General features: G+C 32.5%; 1 protein-coding gene across 1 annotated transcript; it reads left to right on the top strand.

The window, feature by feature from the left end:
* The first annotated feature begins 488 nt into the window (after positions 1-488).
* Positions 489-12864, top strand: LOC129257346 (cysteine dioxygenase type 1-like). The gene is made up of 4 exons (XM_064096941.1): positions 489-562; positions 1765-1925; positions 4869-5038; positions 7009-12864. Exons 1-4 carry the CDS (start codon positions 531-533, stop codon positions 7054-7056), a joined length of 411 nt encoding a protein of 136 aa, XP_063953011.1. The 5' UTR covers positions 489-530; the 3' UTR covers positions 7057-12864.
* The last annotated feature ends 9394 nt before the right edge of the window (positions 12865-22258 follow it).

Below are 22258 nucleotides of genomic sequence, written 5' to 3'. Positions count from 1 at the left end.
CTGTAGGTACATGGAAACGGACAACTTTTTTGGCACATGCTTCATTACCGGTATTCATTTAATAAACTGTATAACTTGATTCATTTTTCAATGGAAAACACAGTTCACCCTCAACAAGAAATCACTAGAAGTGTTTGGTCAAAATTAAGTTGCAAACTCCAGAAATTTTGACTGAATTGATAAAAAAATAAGGAATAAATGATAGAGAAAAGCAGCAACAAATTTCATGTTCCACATTATCACAAGGAAAGAAGCATTTTCAATTTCATGAACTGCATGTAAGGCCAATTAGATCAAAAGATGCACATGGTTGAAAAAATTAGGGAGGCGGGGATGGCACATTTTCACAGCTTCTTCCACAGTGTGTTAAAGCTCTGATATGGATTGCATTTTTTTCATGAACATTAAATGTAAAGGATGAGTTTTCCTTTTTGAGTGTTCATAGATTGCCTGATTATTATTATTTTTTTTTATGTGTGTGTAGGTATACAAGAAATCTTGTTGATGAAGGAAATGGCCGTTTTGATTTGATGGTTCTCTGCTGGTCTGAAGGCCAAGGAAGGTAAGCAAAAATATTGTTTCTTACTCTTTAAGCAACCCCCCCCCCTTTCCATTTCTTTGTTAAATTATTTCTTGAGACTTACACATGTATTACAAAATTACAAGATTACAAAATTCTTTATTTGGATGAATTTTGCTCCTTTGAATATGTGATTTTTTCCTCCAAAGAATGCATTTGACATTAATTTTTTAAAAGTGGACTATTTTTTTGATTTTACCACATGCAAAGTTCCTTATCATAAACATGTTCTGTTCATTGTTCAGCATATTGTCACTGTGGTAATAAGACGGAAATAAAGTCAAGATCACCCCAGAAATATGTTGATTTTAATCAATACAGAAAATCAAACAAGCATAACACTGAAAATTTCACTAAAGCCGGTTGTAAAATAAGAAAGTTATGACATTTTAAAGTTTCACTATTTTCAGTTATGTGTACAACCCAGTAATATGCAAATGAGACAGTAGATGATGTTCCTCACTCACTATTTTTTGTTTTTTTTGTTGAATTATACGATATTTCAATTTTTATAGATTGGACAACAATGACCAACATGACTGAACAACAAAATATAAAAACAATGGTAATTCCATGTGTTCAGGAAGGAATAAATTGTTGTTTCACGTGACAAGTAGGAGAAAATTGAAATATTTCATGTAATGGAGTGCAAATGAATTTAGTGAGTGGGGGATGTCATCAGTCACCTCATTCGCTACATGTACCGACCATGATGTTCAGGGAACTGAATTGTAAAATTAAGCGAACTTTAAAATGTAATAACTTTCTTATTTTACATCCGATTTTGATGAAATTTTTAGTGTTATGTTTGTTGGATTTTCCCCCTTTTATTCAAATCAACATATTGTTGAGGTGGATTTGTCCTTTAAGGAATAAAGAATATGATGTATGTTGCAGAACCATATAGGCTTACAAACTGTATAGGGGATTATAGTCCTGTAAATACAAAGGTTTGTAATAAGTTTTTCAAAATCACAGTAGCCAAAAAGTTTTTAGTTGCAACTTGCAAGTACATATTGTTCATCATCAAACTTGTCATTTGATATTAATGATTGATCATAATCATTTTGTTTACTGAGCCCAATTGTGCAAATTATACATTGTGCGATTCTGAGTACAGATCTGGTGTGGTAACCTTTTACATATACTGATTCCTTCTTTTTGTTTTATTCTTATTTTTTTAGCTCGATTCACAGTCATTCCGATGCACATTGCTTCATGAAGGTCCTAGATGGGACATTACAAGAATCCATGTTTGCTTGGCCAGAAGACTCGAAGAAAAAGAACGCCATGACTCAATTAGCAGTAAATACCTATGAGAGGGACCAAGTGGCTTACATAAATGGTACAAACACTTTCTTGCTGCTTAATGATAAATAAAAAATAAAAATATTCTGCTTTTATACAGTGCTTAATTGGAACAACATCTCTACAGAATAGTGCTCTTATTTGCTAGTGCTTGACAAAATATTGGGATATTTTCAAAACAAAACATGCCTTCATAACCTTCCTCTTTCCTATTGATTTCTAAAGTTCACTTTTATATAATATTTAATGTAGATTTCTATGAAATAATATTTTCACTAATCTAGTCGAAAACCCATTTTTGTTCTCATGAATGGTCAAATGTAAGATAAGATATTTTTTGTATGTCTAATTGAAGGGTATTTTCCTGTCAATAAAAGAACACATGAATGAATGTAGGTCTTTGCAAATGATTAGGCCTACATGCGCATGTTTGCAAGACAGAACCATTTATTATTCGCTATGGTAGTCTACGTGAACAGCAAAGGTTATCTCATTACTTGATTAAATATCACCCAAAGGTCGTAACTGTATCATGCAGACATGTTTGCACTACCTATCTTTGCCATGTTAGTCACAAATGATGAGACAAAATTATTGTTTCTGATAGTAAAACTAACAAGAAGAGAGCTTGAGTTGTAAGTTGTTGGTCTCACCAATTGTAATTTATTTTGTAACAAGTTTAAAATTAATGGATGATCTAATATGATGTAGAGACACACTTTGCTTTGTTCTCTTTGCATTAAGTGCATGTATGTTGGAAGTTGCCCATGTAAAACACATTCTAATCTAATTTGAATTCTGGATAGGAGTCTGTAATTTCTTAAAAGGGCTTTCAAGTCTAATGAAGTGGGAGGAGGCCGGCAGTACTTAATAAGTTTAGTATTTCTTGATTAGGTTATGGGATTCTGCTAAATACATATTGTTATTGGTATATTGTTATTACGGTATAGATATATTTACATAAACTCTGACAGAGAGATATTAATAATGAGATATACATTGATGAAAGGGGGACCTTTTCTCTCCTCTATACATGCATAGTTTTATAATGGCATGTTGTGTAGTAATATTCATTTATTTCTCATACTTATACTGGTACTAGCAAACTAATCTCAATGGTTTCCGCAATGGGTTGATAATGGAAGATTGGATGAAAAATGTTGGAAGAAATAGATGAATTATTGTTGTAAGTGTAATGAAATAAAATGAAAAGATATATGGAAAAATGATTGAGTAAATAGGTGGAAAATTAACTGGTGAAAGAATGATCTTAGTGGCTGAATGAAATATGGTTGTTATCTAGTCTAATAAAAATGATTTTTGTCAGCATGGGTTTGGCCAGTTTAAAAAGAAAGCATATAGTCTTTTTTCCTTACAGTCAGACGGCAGGTCCCAAGAAAGTGGCTTCTTTCATTCAAGTGATATTCATGACTTGAAATGTTTTGCATATTTAATGAGCTTGATGCGGACCAAAACACCTCTTTTCATTCTGTCATTGCTGCTCTAATTGTGCATCAAATTTCATGAATTTGGTATCATTGTAAAGAAGAAAGATCATTCTTTCAGGTCATATGTTTGAATTTATTCAAAGATTTTGTAATATAGGGTAAAATTTTGATCTAAAATATGCTACAAAATAATTATTTTCACCTGACAAAAGCTGCTATTTTCACACTTTATTTTTGTTTGAGCCCAAATGATTTTTAGATCATGATAAAGCTGAATATGTATGCTTTAAAATGATATAGGTTTCAAAATAAGAATTGGTTTAATCGGGTCAAGATCACACTTTTCATTTGCCAAGTACATAAAGCAGCTTGAAAACAAGAATAGTGCACTCTGATTGGTCAAAGAGACCACACACTGGCAAATTCCAACGGTTCCAGTGCCTGGGTTCGTGGGAAGGTCACACTTCCCATGTGGTAATCTCCTCAAATACCCCGCGCCTGTTGTTCTGTGAACCTTATTCAGCCAATCAGAACTCTGGATTTCATGCAAGTACAAAATTTCAGAAATCTCGTCTTGTACCTTGGTGGGAAAAGTGTGATCTTGACCCGATTAAAAGGTGCCGCATATCAAGAGTGGCATTGAGAGAAAGTACAGAAGTTCAGCTTTATGGTGATATAGATATCATTGAGGCTCAAAATAAAAAGTTTTGCACAATTTGCAAAAGAAAACAGAGGAAGAAAATTCAGTTTTGAGGCACACTTTCAGGCCAGAAATTTACTTATTTAACAAAATATTGTTTACAAAATAAATGACCAATATGAAAGAGTAACATTTACTCAATCTGATGGTGCAATAATATTTAATTTAACTTGAGGTTAAAACAGGTAAATTCTTAGACAAAGAAAATCTCACGAATCACAAGATTTTGCAAGGAGGAGGAATCAGCCATGAGATGATTTGGATGAATCTGGCCTTTTTGCTCATTAGCATAGGGACCTGCGGTCTGACTGCTTATGTTTATTTTTTTTATAAATAGCATAGATGGCTGCTTATTAAGTCAAGTCCCGAAGAAGTATTTAATAATGAAAGAATGTTTGAATATCAAGAAATCAATCAAAAGTTATACTGTAATCATTATGAGTACTTGAGCATCTTGCATGTTTGCCAAGTCTCTGACTTCTTCCTTTGTCAATGGATGATTGGAATGTACAGTCTTCATAGCCACCAACTGAATGGATGTTTCTTCAAAATCTTTCTAGATTCTAAGGAACCTCAACTGGAGACAGATAATGAACAATGAAAGAATGGTTCAATGATATGAATAACATGGTTTTATAGTGCTTTCGTATACAAATAGGCTCTACTGTATGCACTAATTGCACTTTATTCAAGACTGTCTTCTTGTAAGTCTTCAATATCATTCCTCTTTTCCAAATAGGTGTGCAGTCTTCATGAATTCTGAGTTTGACTGGTAACCTGAATTCAAGTCACCAACTAACTTTTCATTCAAAATGTTTTAAAATGTGAACAGATTCTAAGGGACTTCATCGGGTGGAGAATCCTAGTCACAGTGATCTTGCAGCAAGTCTTCATCTCTACTCCCCGCCATTCCAGTCATGTCAATGCTTTGATCAGAGGACAGGCAAATCAACCGCAAGTACAGTCACCTTCTGGTCCAAATATGGGGAGAGGACACCCTATGTAAGTAAACTACCTTTGAAGGGGGGTGGGGGGGGGGACCTAACTCCTAAATGCATTTTATTGATTGGCCAAATTGTGAAACATATTTCCACATACCCTGGTCAATTTTACCCAAATCTTTACTCAGAAAAACCCATTTTGGACATGCCCCAATCATGGTTTCTCCTGACGCATTGCAATCAATTGCAAGTCAATTTAAAAATCAGTCACAAGTTTGACAATTTATTGCAAAATTGCACTTGATTGCTGGTCTGTTTCTTGCATCAAGCAGTAAAAAGCAATTTGCTCTAGTTACAATTGATACATCAATTGTAGATTATCATCAGAAATTTGAAATTGATCACAAATATTTCCCTGCAAATATCTTGACCAGTAGCGTACGCAGGATTTTTTTAAAGGGGGGGGGGGGTTCAAGGTGAATGAAATGTTGACAACCAAAAAATAAAAGGTCTTCACCACCAATTTATAGGTGGTTTCCAACCACCAAAAAAATTGACAAGCAAAGTCTTCACCACAAATTTTACGTCGTTTTATACCTCAAACAAATTTGACAAGCAAAATTTTACTCCGAGCTGGATATACACTGCCTCGAGCATGCGCAAATGAGTGAAACCCAATTCTGTGCTGCCAGAAGGAGTTCGTAAGAACCCTTGCGTTATTTAAGTTGCTTTGCTTCAATTTACGGCTGGTACCAAGCCTAACTTGTTTATCTTGACAGCCAATCACGGCTCGCCATTTAGCGTCCATTGTCTAGTTTCAGTTCTATTATATATTGTTTTGCTCTAGCGTTTCAGTCATTCATGCGATTTTACACCGATGAGTGCATGTTGAAAAGCTTCAATATGTCAGTTTTTAAGGCTGTTTTACGATTTGCTAAATACTTTTATGCTATCCTTTGGTGATTACAGCAATGTAGTTGAATGTCCCTTGCAATGTGAAGAAAACTAAAATCTGATAGGTTTGAATTGTGTGGCTGAAAAGTATTTAATATTGATTCCTCCATGTATATGCAGATTTCAACCAGACAATTTATTGAACTGTAACATAGTGCCAGTATAAATCAAATTGCAAATTGCAACCCTTCTAATTCCATGCTTTTCTTTTGATTACATGAAAGCCAGGTGCAGATTGATTATGTATTTTCTGAAATTTAACTAACCAAACTCATTGGATCACATAGATGATGTGGTTTTTGGTTTTAAAGGTGTTCAAAAACTGATTTCTTTTGATTGAGTGATATTATCTAAATCGTGTTACTGCTAGTACATGTCCGCATGGCAAAACGAATTGTCCCATTCCCTAATACATGGAGGAAACTTCTAGAACAGAATATCTTGCCTTCAGTGGTAACCACTTGGCAGTCTGCCATCTAGAGCAAAGCAGGGTATAATGATCAGCATTTACATGTAATGGCTGATGTAACCGATATCAGGTTGACCATGTTTTGCTGGTTATGAGTTGGTTCACCTTCATTTGTACCTCAGTGAGTGCTGCACTGGAATGTATTCTTAAGGGTCAAACTATGAGATACGTCACCTCTGGCCATAGACCACCCTATGTGGTGCTCTGATCCTGGAAACTTCCAGAACTTTAACATGTACACAACAACAAAAGAAAAAAGGTGGAGAATGAGATTTGAAGAAACATTCAATACTTTTTTTGAATGGAGGATAGGAACTTGTAATTGTATGTGTATCTTTAATGGTGTTCATAATAGACATCATTTTCTTTAAGACACTGCATATTGTAGCTTATCATTTGTGAATATTTGTTAAGTTAATCATTTCTGATAATTTGGCAGAATTTATTTGCCCCTGTGGTAAGAGTGTATCAGGCAGGAGACTAGCAGATAATGTAGCATGTCATGTGCGTATAGACTTTCAGAATGCATCTGGATTATAAAGGTCATTCTCCTCCTCATTCTGCACGTGATTTGTTCATGTCATTTTCATCTCATTTCTATGATACAGAAACCTGGTCGGTCTACATCTGTGTGCTTTGAACCAGAGAACAACTAAAAGTCAACTGAATCAGATCTTCCATGAGTCACCAGAGAGAGAGAGAGGTAGGAGAATGAAGGGTAAGAATGATCAGTGCTTTCCCTTCTGAAGACAGAGGTCATGGCCGTGTAACACAAACCTGAGCGATTAATATTACATTTGATTTTCACAACTGATAGTCTAAAGTTTGAAGCAGATGATGGCCAGTGCTTCATGAATATCAGTGCTATGTCGATCACTTTGCTATGTGTTACAGGGTCTTGAAGACGCAAGAAATACATCTGATTCATCAAGAAAATGACTGAAATTTGCTATCGTGAAATAAATATTCATCATGATTCTGTAGAATGTACAGAATGTATTGAAATACCTTGTCTTTATTTGCCCTTTTTTCCCCCTTTTTTTTTGTTTGCCCATGTTCACTTGCGATCTACGTCCACAGCACCCTACACGGTGTAGTTGGCTATCTCTTGTAACTGTCATGAAATGAGAGTTCTTTGGTTTGACACCCCATAGGATTGTTTTCCTTTATGATATCATTTCACTTCTTTCTACGTATTGAACTACTTTAAACAACTGCAACAACTCATAACTTTATAAAATAAACAATAATATGCTGTACACTTGTAAATTCACTGTACATAGTACTGAAATGTTAGAATAAAAAGAACAGCAATTAATCAATTTGACAGCATTATTTCTTGAATAGCAAAACTAAATATGGTTTTCGTAAGTGCCTTGTATATTTTTTATTCCAAAAAATAAAATAAAAGGTCTATATTTTTTTGAGCAAAGATGATGTTGGTATAATAGTTTAAAACATCCAGCTTGGTGTATTGTAAAGTTGATTGAATGTTTTACTTTCTCATGTGCATTGATGTTTGAACTTTAGCTGTGTATGTCTCTACATGTATGTATTCTCTTTTCTCTCTGTTTTGAGTTTAGTATTAAATGCCATTTATTCATGTAAAACCAATATTCAGTTGAAAATAATATGTTGTATTCATAGAATGGTTAGCCTTTGCTTAATTCTTGACTGGTGACAATGGAACACAAATAATATACATTTATTCATATTTCATTGATGATCAGTTTTGAAAATTTGATACCTTATGATAATGGGAAAACAAATCAAAGTGTAATTTTCAATCCTTAAATTGTAATTTCATTCATTCATTAATATGTAAGGTTATGGAAAAGTGCAAGGAGGGGGCGGGGGGTTGAGTCCCGTCAGTCAAAACGACATAATTTTTTAGTTATTTTTTTTTTAACCAAGAGGTTTTGAGCAAAGCCCTCCTTACTTTGAAATTGCTAAATCCATCCAGATACTCATTCCCTTATTCTCAAAAGCAATGGGTTGAACTAATTTCACATCATCAATATCACTTTTTATTACTTCTTTGGACAGAGGAATATGAATGTGGAAATCACCCAATTTACATGTTTTATACATGTACATACGTATTTTAATGAAACCACCAGTACATGCATATGTTCAATAAGTGTTGCTCAAATAATTCAACTACAATAATTGATTTGAATGTACACTCTACATGTAGGCCATCCATCCATGAATTGAAGGGAGTCAGAGTATAACTCTGTGCACTTTAACAATGGATTCAAGCTGATCATTGCCTGATTTGAATGTCAGAATCAGCCATACTCTTTTGCACACGATATGTATTATGAGATTTAGTTGAATTTCAATGCACATAATACTATTTTTACTAGACATTTAGGTAGCAATAATTGTTGATTGGAGGACAGGTCTTTTCCAGATACTGGTTTCCAAGTTTTTTGTTATTCCTTTTGAAGTGGATTTGCAAGAAATTTATGTGCAATCAATTGCAAATACCAGTTTCAAATTTGTGATAGATGACTTTCAAACTATATAATCAATCCATACTTTTCTGTTGCAAGAGTTCTTTATTGCAGATTGAATAGGAGAATATACCTAATGTGATATATTGAATACCGTGCATCTGAAGATTGTGTGTTCCATTATTTAAAAAGCCTTGCAATGATTGATCAGCTATTTTGCCCCTTTTTCATTAGATGGCATTCTTTGTGATGACATCTGTGATAATGTCTTTGGTGACACCTTTGATACAATATTTGATGAAATTTCTTGGTAAAAATGCAATTACAACTTTTATTATAAAATGGCTGAAATGCTGTGGCAGACTGTCAGAAATGGAAGAAAATATTCATTTAATCTTTGATAATCTGAATTAAAATTCTCCAGTACCTTGAAATAATAATAGGAACAGTCCACTAAAGAATAATGAACTTTTGTTTTCGTTTAATTTTGTTACTCAGAAAAAAAGTCACAAGTACAGATAGTGCAAGTTTTGTTAGCCTAAGTTCCATATATGATGGAGGTTTTGCTAATCAATTGAACATTTGAGATAAGGAAGCACAGCTAAATGCAGTAAAACATGAAAACTTACAATATATTTCAAAGTCACCAGAAAGGCAGGAAAATATGTAAACTTAAATTGCTACCTACCAAAGTGATAAAATAAATCAAGATAATGTTTTATTGAAATGTTTATTGAAACTAAAGAACAGATTCAATTGTTCTAAATATTGATATAATGCCAGTGAGTAGTACACTAAGTAATTTGAGTACAATGATGCATCATGGATTTATGTTACAAACACATTGTTTGAGACTTTTATTGTCAAAACCTCAATTTTTCCATGAACAATGACTATATTGGAGCATTAAAATTATAAATAAGAGGAGTGTAGTGGAATTAAATGAAATATGAAGAATCATATGATTACAATTATTTCAGAAATGTGATGTTTACTTCAAAGAAAGTTGAAATCAACAATAAATAGCAATGATTTGCCTTATTACTATAGAAGTACAAATATGATGACTACATACTGTTACAGTATTATGTACATATATTTCAAAGAAAAGTGAATAAAAAAAGTTTTTTTTCCAACAGGTGTACCAACAATTGAACAATCCTTTCTATATTTATATATACCAAATGTTTTAATTTAACATCAGAATTGGTATAACGTCTGTATTGTGCCACATGAATATAAAGAAACTGGGTGTTAGTGGTATAATAGTATGGAATTGGTAATTTTTTGTACAATAATAATTTAAAATATTGATTTAGTGTTGAACAATCAGAAAAGACATCAAACTGTTTGGTGGAAAGCAGATCATGTCTTTTACTGAAAACATATATTTTACTTTCATGTTTTAATCTGCACAATCCAACATTGATGTTAGTATAGGAAGTGCAGTTTTAGATTAAAGTACTGAAGGTGTGTTTTCCTCCTACATTGTAAAAATTAAAGAATCACTTTAATTTCTGCAGGTTTGCATGTACTGCAAACTTACTTGACAGCAATATTGATATTTTATTTTATGGATGGTCTGTGCAAATGTTGAGAAGTCATATATTCAACCAGTAGTGGATATGAATTGAATTTGCATTTCATGAGTTTGTATTTTAATGTTTGAACATATTATCTGCCATCTGTTCATAGTTTAGAAACAATATGATCCCAACAAAATGTTGATTTGAATTAATATAGAAAATTCATTCAAGCACTTATATGTAACATTGAAAATTTTATCAAAAATCAGAATTGAAATAATGTAATAATATATTGTATGATTTTACTGAATAGTTTTCTGCATATCCTGGTGGGTATACAAATGAGGGAATCAATTTTATCGCCCACTCATTATTTCTTTTTGTATTTTATCATATGAAGTATTTTAATTATTATTTTCTCATTTTATTTGATTCCTCCCTGATCATAATTATAGTATCGCATACAATTGTGATACTGTACAATGAAGTTTTCTTTTTTGTCAAATCTGCAAAATTTGCAAAGTCATATTCATTATAGAAAAGAGAAAGTGTGTAACATAATTTCTCTTGTTTGCATCCCTAGTCTTATGCTTATAACTGTTGTGTAAAACTAAGCAAAATGTTCACCATTGCCCGTTACTAAAAGAAATAGCATTGCAAAAGAAAACCCAGTGTATTTTTGCTTTTTTAAGTAAAAGTTATCTGTGAAATCTGTAATGGTGGGTTAAAAAAAAAAATATTATTATGAAAGCGGGTTAAGTTGTCAATTAGTGTCAATAAGTGGTATGTTTTCATCCAAGATATAATTTGACAAAGATGTTCGTTTAGTACCTGTGTGTGGTTTACAGGAACCAAAGTGGTTTGGAATTAGATTATGTTTAGGATAAATTTTCCTAAGCCCTTGACAGTTCGCATACAGTAGATGATATTTTGGGTGTTTACACAAGCCAAATACCTGTGACTAATGATGCATGGTTGAATATCATTGACATAAAAGAAGACTGTCTCAATTCATTTTTATTTTTTTTTAATTATATATATCCCTTTGATATTCTACTTTGATAGTCTACAGGCACAGACCTAGATTAGCACTTCAATCAACAGTGGTTGTGAGAAATATTTAGTTTCACATGGCTCTACACATTCTGGTAGTCTGGAGGTGCAGATCACTGCACTGTTCTGATAAATTTGAGATTTTGCGCTTGTACATCTGAGTAATAGCCATCTGAAGTCAACTGAAATGTGGTAATGCAGATGTAAAATAAACGAGATTAATTGATTGATAGACATGTACCCATTGAAGATGATTTGATTTCATAATTTTCATACCACTTAACCCTAAGATATTTTGCCCTTAGGACTCAAAGTGATGAGACAATCATTCTAATCTACGCAAATATGTGATGGCAGGTTGTTTTTTTTCGTTGAAAATTAAGTACAACCTTAAATGAATTCTAAATGGTGTTTTTGTTCTTGTAACTACATTAAGCACTAAGAAGTATATTTATGATCTGAACTACATGCATGCTGATATTACAACTGAAATGATGGAAACAGCCTTAAATTCTAGTTCTCTGTATTTTGCTTTTTTAATACAAAACATGTATAACATCTTGTGCATACATTTCAGTGCAAGAAACGCCACAGTGTACATAGGTGAACATGTACCTGTTCCAAGCATTTGACACCCGTTTCAAATTTATGGAGTTGATTTAACAGTATATCCATGTTTGGTGTTATGATCTCACTGTACTGGAGGGTATAGTTATAACACACGAGGGTGTGATCTTCCATTACACTGAATGGTGTTGTTCTAAACACCCTGGGTTTTTTTTCGTTAGGATTTGATTTTTGTTTTCAGAAGTATGTTCTGCTTTACTTATCTGTTCATTTTCTTTTTTTGACCTTTAAGGCACACTTGTAAATATATAGAATCATCAGCTATTCAAAGATATCTTGAACCAAAACACAAGTGCTTGTTGTTTTGGAAGTGCCTATTTGAAATTCAGTCGTAATCCTTGAAGTATTCATGGCGTACAGTATATCAGAACAAACACTTCTGTGCCTCTTAATTATACTTTGCCTCAAGTGAAAAAAATCTTGAAAGTAGTTATTTATTCTTTATATGTAAATATCTGCATGGAGCGAAGGCAACAAAAATGCCTGAAGATATGAAAGCTCGTGTTTCATTTGGTTTAACTAATTGTGAGCTCACTCAATATTTCTGAAGTGTTTTTTTCTATTTCTTGCATCTCTTGAATGTCTTTTTTCACCTTTCTCTCTATTGACTTCTACTTAGCCTACATGGCTTGTCTGTTGCTCTCAATGTATTATTTATTAGGATGATGACATGTTATATTTTCATATGTTAAAAAATAGTGGTTTCAACTACAATCTGTGATGGTGTCATACATGTATTTGTACATGATGTATTCTGAATATTGAGATGAAATAAATTTGCTGAAAGATGACAGAGAAACCATGTTTTTTTTTTGTTATTTGTTTTTCATCACGTAGGCATGTGTATTCTAAGACACTAAGAAGTCCACCCAGAAGATAACTTCACCTTAACCAAAGCAGATCAATGCACGGAGAAACAAATGACTATATGTTTTGTAAAAATCCATGTAAGAGTAGGAGTCTTGAATTTTTTTTTAAGTTTGTATTTGATGTCGCTGCATATGAGCAGATCGTCACGTTATGTAATATAAATTATACAATTTTTTTCATAAATGACGATAATTGTACCTGTGCATTCCACACACAGACATGTTATTTAAAATAAGGCCTCTATAAAAATATTATGTAATTCAATCATGAACCAATAAAAATTGTAATTTTGGGAATTCATATTAAATGAAATAGGGGGAAGTCTAATGAATTTCCACCAAATGTCATTGTATTATTCTCATTTTCTTTTATCACACTGATATGACATCAGGGTGAACTTCCTCTAACAACCAGCTTACAGTTTAATTTCTTGGAAGAGAGAAATCACTTTTTATAAAAAGAATTTTATTATGGTACTATCACCTTCAAGACTTCAGAGAAAAGATGGAGAATAATAAGAACAAGTATGTGGAAGAGAACAGGACAACAATAATAAAATGTATGGGGAAGAGAAAAGAATGAGAAATGGAAAGGTAAAGAAAGTAAACGAAACAAAGACACAGAGCAGGAAGGCAAGAGAAATACATATGATTGAAAGGCAATAAGAAATAGAGAGAAAAGAAAAATAAGACAAAAAAAATGGGCACTGGAAAATCAGTGTCACAACCGCTTCAATTGTTTGATTGTATTGGCAAGTTCAATGCGAATCTCTTTCCATTGTAATAAAAAATGGATTATATAGCTAGCAGCGGGGTCCATTACTTGAGATGATGTATTTTCTAATTGTCTTACAGCGTATAATGAACAACTGATAATGGTCTTGGTTGATTGAATTACATTGAAATCCAAATAAATAATGATTTTGTAAAAAAAAATTGTGCTTGTAACATTATTCTTTGTTTTATTCAAATTGGGAAATATGTTATATTAACTTTTACAACTAAAAGGGTAAGAAAGGTTTCAATCTTGCTCATTTTTATTTGATATAATTCTTACTTTATTCAGTAATTTATTTCTTTGATTTAATTTTCATATCATTTTGATTATATTTCTCTTTTAGTTGGCTAATTTCGACCTAATCTACATGTACATACCATGCAAATCTAAATATCAATAGCAGCTAATTGGGAAGCACATTCAGAGTTTTCAAGTTTGGTGTTGACATTATGGTTTTGGGCCAACTTTTACATCCTACCCAAATAAAAAGTTGTTTTTAGATGGGGAAAGAATATCACATAAGTAGATAGGTGAAAGTTTGAACAATATTGGACAAACAATAAGAAAAAGATATAAGAATCGGTATACCCATGGAGCCTTCTAATTGGCCATGTTGGTTAAAATGGATAAAGTTTTTTTTTCAAGTTTTATTTCCAAATTTTGTTTCATAGTGCCCTACCACATTTTAACTGTTTTATCTGCATAAAACTTTCTTCAAAACAAGACTGTGTTTAAATTTTTTGCTTTGAACCGATTCATAAGTCAGCTTGTTTGTTTTGACTACATTTCTTCATTTACAAGTATGCAGACATTCTTGAACTTCTTGACCTTGTTTCAAACATTCCTTGTGCTATATGCTACCTTGGTTATTTTTAATATTACCGCCATAGGGAAATAGGTTCTTACATGAGAAAAACACAAATTCCTGATAATTGGGAAAGTTATCCCGAACAATTGTCATAAGTTTTTTACTCAGTTGCACAATTTTGAAACATCCATAACTTTTTTATTGTTTGTCTGATTTCTTTCAAACTTTCACCATTCTGTTTTACCATGGACCCTACTACGTAGTAGAGTCAATGGTTTTACTTACTTTTCTCCTCTCAAACAACATCTTATGATCAATATTGGATTCCAATGGTCCTGGGACAAATCTCACTTGGTGTTCATCGACCTGTCAATATTTACTTTGTAAACTCATATGTGTTGGAACATTGAATCAATACTTTTTTACCCTACAAAAAAAAATTCTATGACATTTACTCCAAAACATGGTTGCTTTAAATCCTTTTTTCATGGTACATGAACAAACCTCTTGCAAAACACAAACATGAAATGCTGAAAAAGTAGCATTTGAAGGCGATTCTGTAGAACCGAAGACATTGAATGCACTTGTGGAATGACCATGTTTTTGTGTTTGTGTTTTGTTTTTTTAATTGGTATTATGTTTAATAGCCCAAGAAATCAAGTAAAAATGCCATTTGGGATTGTAAAATGTGAAAGTGGTGAAAACATTACCACTGCCAATATTTCAGATTCTCATGTCTACTTAAATGAAAATACCACCACAAAATGCTTCAAGTGTAAAACAAACATAACATTTAATCTGAACTCAATTTCATTTTTTGAACTCACAGAGTCATCAACATTGGCATACTAAAAACAAAATATTCAAAACCCTTACTAAGTCATGATTGTACACACAATAAGGCATGTAAAAAGCTTTGATAATGGGGTCAATAAAGTGAATTACTCTATATCACCTTACATGATAAGATCTTCATGACCAAAAGTTTAACTAGCAAAGTACAATTTTCATGCCTTCATATCACATACATTTTATATTAAAAAGTCTTAATTCAGAAAATACCCGAGTTTCAAATCTTAACATGCATGAAATGCAACTGCACGCAACAATGCATTTACATGCACATTCAATTTTACATTATGTTTAATCACCCATCCACACTTGTTTGAATACATACAATTGTCAAATGAAATCTTCTGTTTCACTGAACAGGTTACAGGGTATAGTTCAAACATTCAGCATACATACACCTCAGTAATCATCTTATATCCATTTTAACAAACAACACCAAGGGAGGTTTTTTTTAATAATGAGAGATCTCACATCCCTGTTTTAACCAAAAACAAAAAATATTAACACTGGCTTTAAAGGCAGTAAGTAACTTTATCCAGAATATAAACAAACTGACAAATTAAATTATCCCTTTAATATGTGACCCAAAAAACTTGAACTGACAATGCAGCATACAAGGCAGTATTAATTCAATGTATTCTTAACATCCAAGGCCATGTAATATCAATACATGTAATCTATATTTATACAGTGTACTCATCAAACCCATTAAATATACTCGGTAACATTCTTTATCTTATTGAGCTCAACCAAATGAGCCAATACAACCAAGAAGGATCGTGATGTGATAAGACTGATATATATCATTTTCAAAGTCCAAGGCTGATGTTTTATGCTTTAAGTACTTTTTGTTTTATTACTGATATTTCAAGCTACCACATATAAATTTGTCCAATAACTGACAATCTTACTGAAATGGCAAGGACATATTGTGATTTTAATTGACCATTTGTATATTGACCGACTGATAAATCAGTCTAAAACCACACAAACAAAATTAAACAAACAAGAAAAGCAAACAGTTAGCAAAATAAAAAGTGATTATAATTTTCCACCAAGCAGAAGGTTGTAATTCAGTAATAAGGCTGTTAGCAAAGAAAGTAGGCTCCATGAAGATTTTCAAGAGTTATTTTGTTTTATAAATGAGTTAAGTCTTGCTGCTATTCAACCCTAGCTTAGCTATATTGTGTTTTTTTTTATAATAAATTCTTTGATAGGTTTTCTAACATCGTAATTCAATATAACTTTGCTCGAGAACATTTACACATTTTTGTGAATTCCATTTGAATAAGTCAGATTATAGTTTCTGTTTGTCTTTGCTTTTGTTCTTTTGCTACTTGCTGCATCCATATATTACAATTATTCTAAGAATCAATTAACCTTTGGTGTGTGCATTTTAACAAGCCTTCTCCTGGCTTTTTTCGTGCACTCTTGTTTCCCATTCATTTATCTTTCATCTTGTTTTTATATTGTTTCAATGATCTGGTAACAATACCTTGATTATCACTTTTGTCTTTATTTATTATGTTTCAATGATATTTTTTAATTTTCATTGTCTCTTTGTCTGTACATGATCATGATATCAACTTGTATATTTAATGAATTGAAAATAAATGCTGAATTAAATTGAAATGAAAAAAAAATCAACATGAATTACATTGCTGCAATCAAATACATGTTTTTTATAGACCAATACACAGGGTAAGAAAAATGTCACATTAGGTATACGTTATTTTGAACATATAATTATCAATTTATTGATATGTCATGGTAGAGTTATTCTTCCACCTTCTTTTGGTACCCTTTTAATATGGATCTTTGCATGTGACGCACTCTAAATGTGATATTGCGAGTGAATGAAAATTTAATAGCTGTAATTTGATATATTATATGAAAGACAATTCTCAAAATTAGTTCAATTGTGGAAATGATTGTTTTAATTAGTCAAAAATTCGAACAATGCATGATTAGTTACTTCAATTAGAGCATGGAATTGTAAGTACTAGTATATGATCAGAGCAACAGTAGTTATACTTATAACCCTAACCAAATCCAGAACTGCATTGATGAAGCCATAACACTAGATGGCAGCAGAGCAAATAACATTATATCATGATAGAGTTATAGGCTTCCAGTAGTTAATAATGACTGAGTGTATTGAAAGTCAGGAAGGGATTTCAATCATCTGCCACTTGCCCAACATCAATGAATAATGAAAATATTTAACACATACAACACAAGGAACACTTACACTTTCACTGACAAACAACAACTTTACACAACTTAAACAAAAAAACATGATTACAACTGGTGACACAAGGGTTAACAAGTACATGTACATTGCCAAAGAGTTTACACAACATGACTTCTTTACTAGATGTGAATTTTGATGACACATTATTTGGACAACCAGCAGAAAGCATATCAAAGTGAGTTTGCACTGGGTTTGTTGGTGTAGGAGTAGGGGTAGCAGGAGAGGAGCAGTTGGTCTTCCACTTCTATTTTTCTTTGCTGGCCTACCACCTTTTGACAAGGATGCAACTACATGTACTAGTATATTAAAAGTGTCACAAGATTCATCATTCTGCTAATACCTCGGTCATATTTGCTCTACGGTGGTCGTACGGCGAGTCAAAAACGGCAAATTTATTTATTTCAATTCAAACCACCTATATATAGCTGTTACAAAAAAGGTTAGAACGGCTGTTTTCAACTTGCCGTATGGCCAAATGTGACCGAGGTATTAATATGCCCACTCATTTTTTAGAACAAACGCATTGGATTTAGGACAGAGAGTAACGTTGCATAGTTTTGAAAAACACTTAAATACAAATTTGCTTGGGGTGAATAAGAGGGTCATCGTTTGGAAAATCATAATCAGTAGGCCACAGGTGTTCATAGTTTGATACAGGAAAAAATGGTTGAACAATTCTACATCCACAAAATGTACATAAATTGAGCAAAATTTCTTTATGTCTGTCAAAACCACTCATGATGACTCACACGAGAGACACAACACACTCAAGACACGCCATGCACACACGCACGGATAAACGTAAAATGAATAATCGTGGAGCGTTGTGGCCCAATGGATAAGTCTTCTGACTTTGAAACAGAGGGTCGTGGGTTCGAATCCCAGCCATGGCGTAATTTCCTTCAGCAAGAAAGTTATCCACATTGTGCTGCACTCGACCCAGGTGAGGTGAATGGGTACCCGGCAGTATTAATTCCTTGAATGCATGAGCGCTGAAAGGCAGCTCGAGCTAAAGCGAGGGTAATAATAATAACAACGCGCCTCGGAATAGAATATTTCTAGATAGATGGCGCTATATAAATGCCTATTATTATTATTATTAAACAAAACTGACCCCAGAGTGTCCACGCCCTGCAGGAGAGTGCTCCCTTGCACCTCTAATACTGACAATTTGGATGAATGGCATCTCCCATTAAGCTGATGTTGGGTTAATGGCTCAGGCACATACATGTTATCTGAGCCAGTACCTGGCTATCCAAAACAAGAAAAATCAAAGCATGTGAACATTTTTTTTTTAACCAGCATGTCCAACTCTTAACTGGAATGGCCTATATACATTTATTTCAAGATTATTTCATCATTCTTTTATTCTTTCTGCTTTCTTCTCAAATCTTTGTTGCTTCAAGGAAAACTGGAATCTATAACTACTTTTGTAATTATTTAGGTCAATTAGGGGGTCTACATCAGACATGTCATGATTTTTGTACTTCCCTCCACTTACTCCAATGTATCAATCTTACATACAAGTATTTGCCTGTACCTTTGTTATTATCTGCAATGTACATGAAAATGTATGTAAATAGTGTATGCATGTATATATTTGTGTACATGGAATTTGAATAATAAAATCAAACCCGACCTAGCACATCAATGATGTGGAGCTCATCCGGCATCTCGAAACGAAATTTAACACAATTTTAAATTTCAGCCCAGTTGACAATGTAGTGAATTATGTTGGTGACACAAATTGAGGATATAGAATTGAAATTGATGAAGAAATGACACAGAAGCATTTTTTGTGATCTATGAATAAATTTCATATAAATTAAGCATAAATAATTTTCTAGTCAAAATTTCTAAACTCTGTGTAGAACCTTGGTGAACCTCATGTAGCTCTAAGATGGAACAAAAATAATAAAAATCAATCAACAAATAAAGCCTCTTCTTTATTTTTTGACTGAATTTTAAAATGCTTCTTCTTTGTCATTTTAATTTCAGCCCAGTTGACACTGTAGTGAAGTATATTGGTGACATAAATTGAGGATATAGAATTGAAATTGATGAAGAAATGACATAGAAGCATTTTTGGTGATCTATGAATAAATTTCATATAAATAAAGCAAAACAATTTTCTAGTCAAAATTTCTAAACTCTGTGTAGAACCAAGGAGCTTGGAAGCTCCTTGGTAGAACCTTGGTGAACCTCATATAGCTCTCAGATGGAACAAAAATAATCAAAATCAATCAACAAATAAATAAGTATTTTTTGTAAGTTTTGAAAATATATGAATAAATTAGCATATTTAATGAGTTTCAAGATTCTGTGTTGAAATTATGTATCACCACCTCGAGCTATCATATAAAGCAAACAAAATTGAAATTGATCAACAAATGAAGAAGAAAATTTTTTGTGTGTGATTTATAAATAAATTTTGCATAAATTAGCATTAAAAAGTTTCTAGACAAAATTTCAAAATTGTGTGTGTAGCGTTTGGTGAACCTAATGCAGCTCTACCAGATGGAAGGAAAAAAAAATCAAAATCAGTCAGCAAATAAAGAAGAAGAGGCATTTTCTGTGATTTATGAATAAATCTCGCATAAATTAGCATAAATAATTTTCTACTGACAATTTAAAAATTTTGTGTAGAAGTTTGGGTGAACCTCATAAAGTTCTACCAGATGGAAGAAAAAAAAATCAAAATCGGTCAACAATTAAAGAAGAAGAGGCATTTTCTGTGATTTATGAATAAATCTCGCATAAATTAGCATAAATAATTTTCTACTGAAAATTTCAAAATTCTGTGTAGAAGTTTGGGTGAACCTCATAAAGTTCTACTAGATGGAAGAAAAAAAAATCAAATTCGGTCAACAATTAAAGAAGAAGCATTTATGTGAATTTTTTAAAATACGCATAAATTAGCATATTTAAAGTTTCGAAATTCTGTGTAGAAGTTTTGATTCCCCCACCTGATGCTATCATATAAAGCAAACAGAATTGAAATCAGACTTGAAATGACGAAGAAGAAGCATTTTGAAATTCAGTCAACAAATAAAGAGGCATTTTCTGTGATTTATGAATTTCGCATAAATTAGCATAAATAATTTTCTACTCCAAATTAAAAAAAATGTGTAGAAGTTTGGTGAACCTCATGAAGCTCTACCAGATGGAAGAAAAAAAAATCAAAATCGGTCAACAAATAAAGAAGCATTTTATGTGAATTTTCAAAAATATGCATAAAGTAATTTTGCATAAATTAGCATAAAAATTGTTCCAGTCAAAATTTCAAAATTCTGTGAAGAAGTTTGGTGAACCTCATGAAGCTCTACCAGATGGAAGCAAAAAATTCAAAATCGGTCAACAAATAAAGAAGAAGCATTTTTTGTGAATTTTGAAAATGCGCATTAATTAGCATATTTAATGAGTTTCAAAATTCTGTGTAAAAGTTTTGAATCCCCACCTAGTGCTATCATATAAAGCAAACAGAATTGAAATCAGACCTGAAATGGCGAAGAAGCATTTTGAAATTGTGGACGGACGACAGACGACGGACGCCACGCCACGGCATGAGCTCATGCTTGAGAACTGGGGAGCGTTTCATCAATAGTTTTGTCCTACAAGTCGTCAGATCTAACAACTTTCCATGATTTTGATTGGCTGAGAAGCACTGTAAATATAGTAACTGTTAGGTAAAACAGACTATATTGGATAAAACATCCAGCAGGTCCTCTCATGAAATGCTCCACCAGTTCATACAATAAAATAAAACAATTGTGAAATTTGAGAGTAGGCCTACATAATACATATCAGATCACATTGCATCTTTATCGTATGTCTTTTCCAAGATTATCTTTCATTCTGACAATGAATGAATGCAAAAGTCATCAGTGACTAACCTCAATTATAAGTTTTATCTTTAAATTCCAAAGGCTATCTTCCATGATGATCTTGTAAATAAAATAACCAGTTAATGACTAGCACTGTCTTTTTCCCCTGGACAGTTATATGTTTTTGACAAAGATAGGTGTCCATATAATCCAGCAGATCAAGGCTATCACATCAGCTTAGTGTATTTGATGGTCATCTCTCAGCACGATGGTAACCATCTGGGCATGGATGACACACAGGTTGTTGTCTTCAAATAGCCATACCAGATAGGCCTCCCTTGCTTGTTTGATTGGCCATCATAGCACCGAAGACGAGGACTTTCAATTATGTGGTAAAAAAATAAAAATAAAGTGAAATAAAAGAAATGAATGCGTCAAACAGCAGCAAAAGTTATTTCAAAATATCAATTAATATTTTTAATTTATCACTATAATGACCTTACAAAAAATAATGTTCCCCTAATCATTTTCTTTTGGGTCAGAAAAATAAATGAATAATGAACTATAACTCTTTGGGGTTTTTTTTTCCATCTACGAGTGGTAAATATATAATTTATTAATTTTTATTTATTTTTTTCAATCAGCTCTGTTACAAATTTAGAATGAAAAGAAATGTAGAAAAAGAATAAGAAGGATGAATAGTTGAATCCTTAAGTCAGAAATGTATAAAATGGAAAATACGAAATGTCTCCTTGAAAGCAAGTTCTATATCACTGGACATGTTAAAACTCTATCAGGTCCAACATGT

The sequence above is a fragment of the Lytechinus pictus genome, chromosome 3 (assembly GCF_037042905.1).
Source record: "Lytechinus pictus isolate F3 Inbred chromosome 3, Lp3.0, whole genome shotgun sequence".
NCBI classification, from domain to species: Eukaryota; Metazoa; Echinodermata; class Echinoidea; order Temnopleuroida; family Toxopneustidae; genus Lytechinus; species Lytechinus pictus.
The sequence above is the reverse complement of the archived record's forward strand: the minus strand, read 5'-3'. Positions and strand labels throughout refer to the sequence as shown.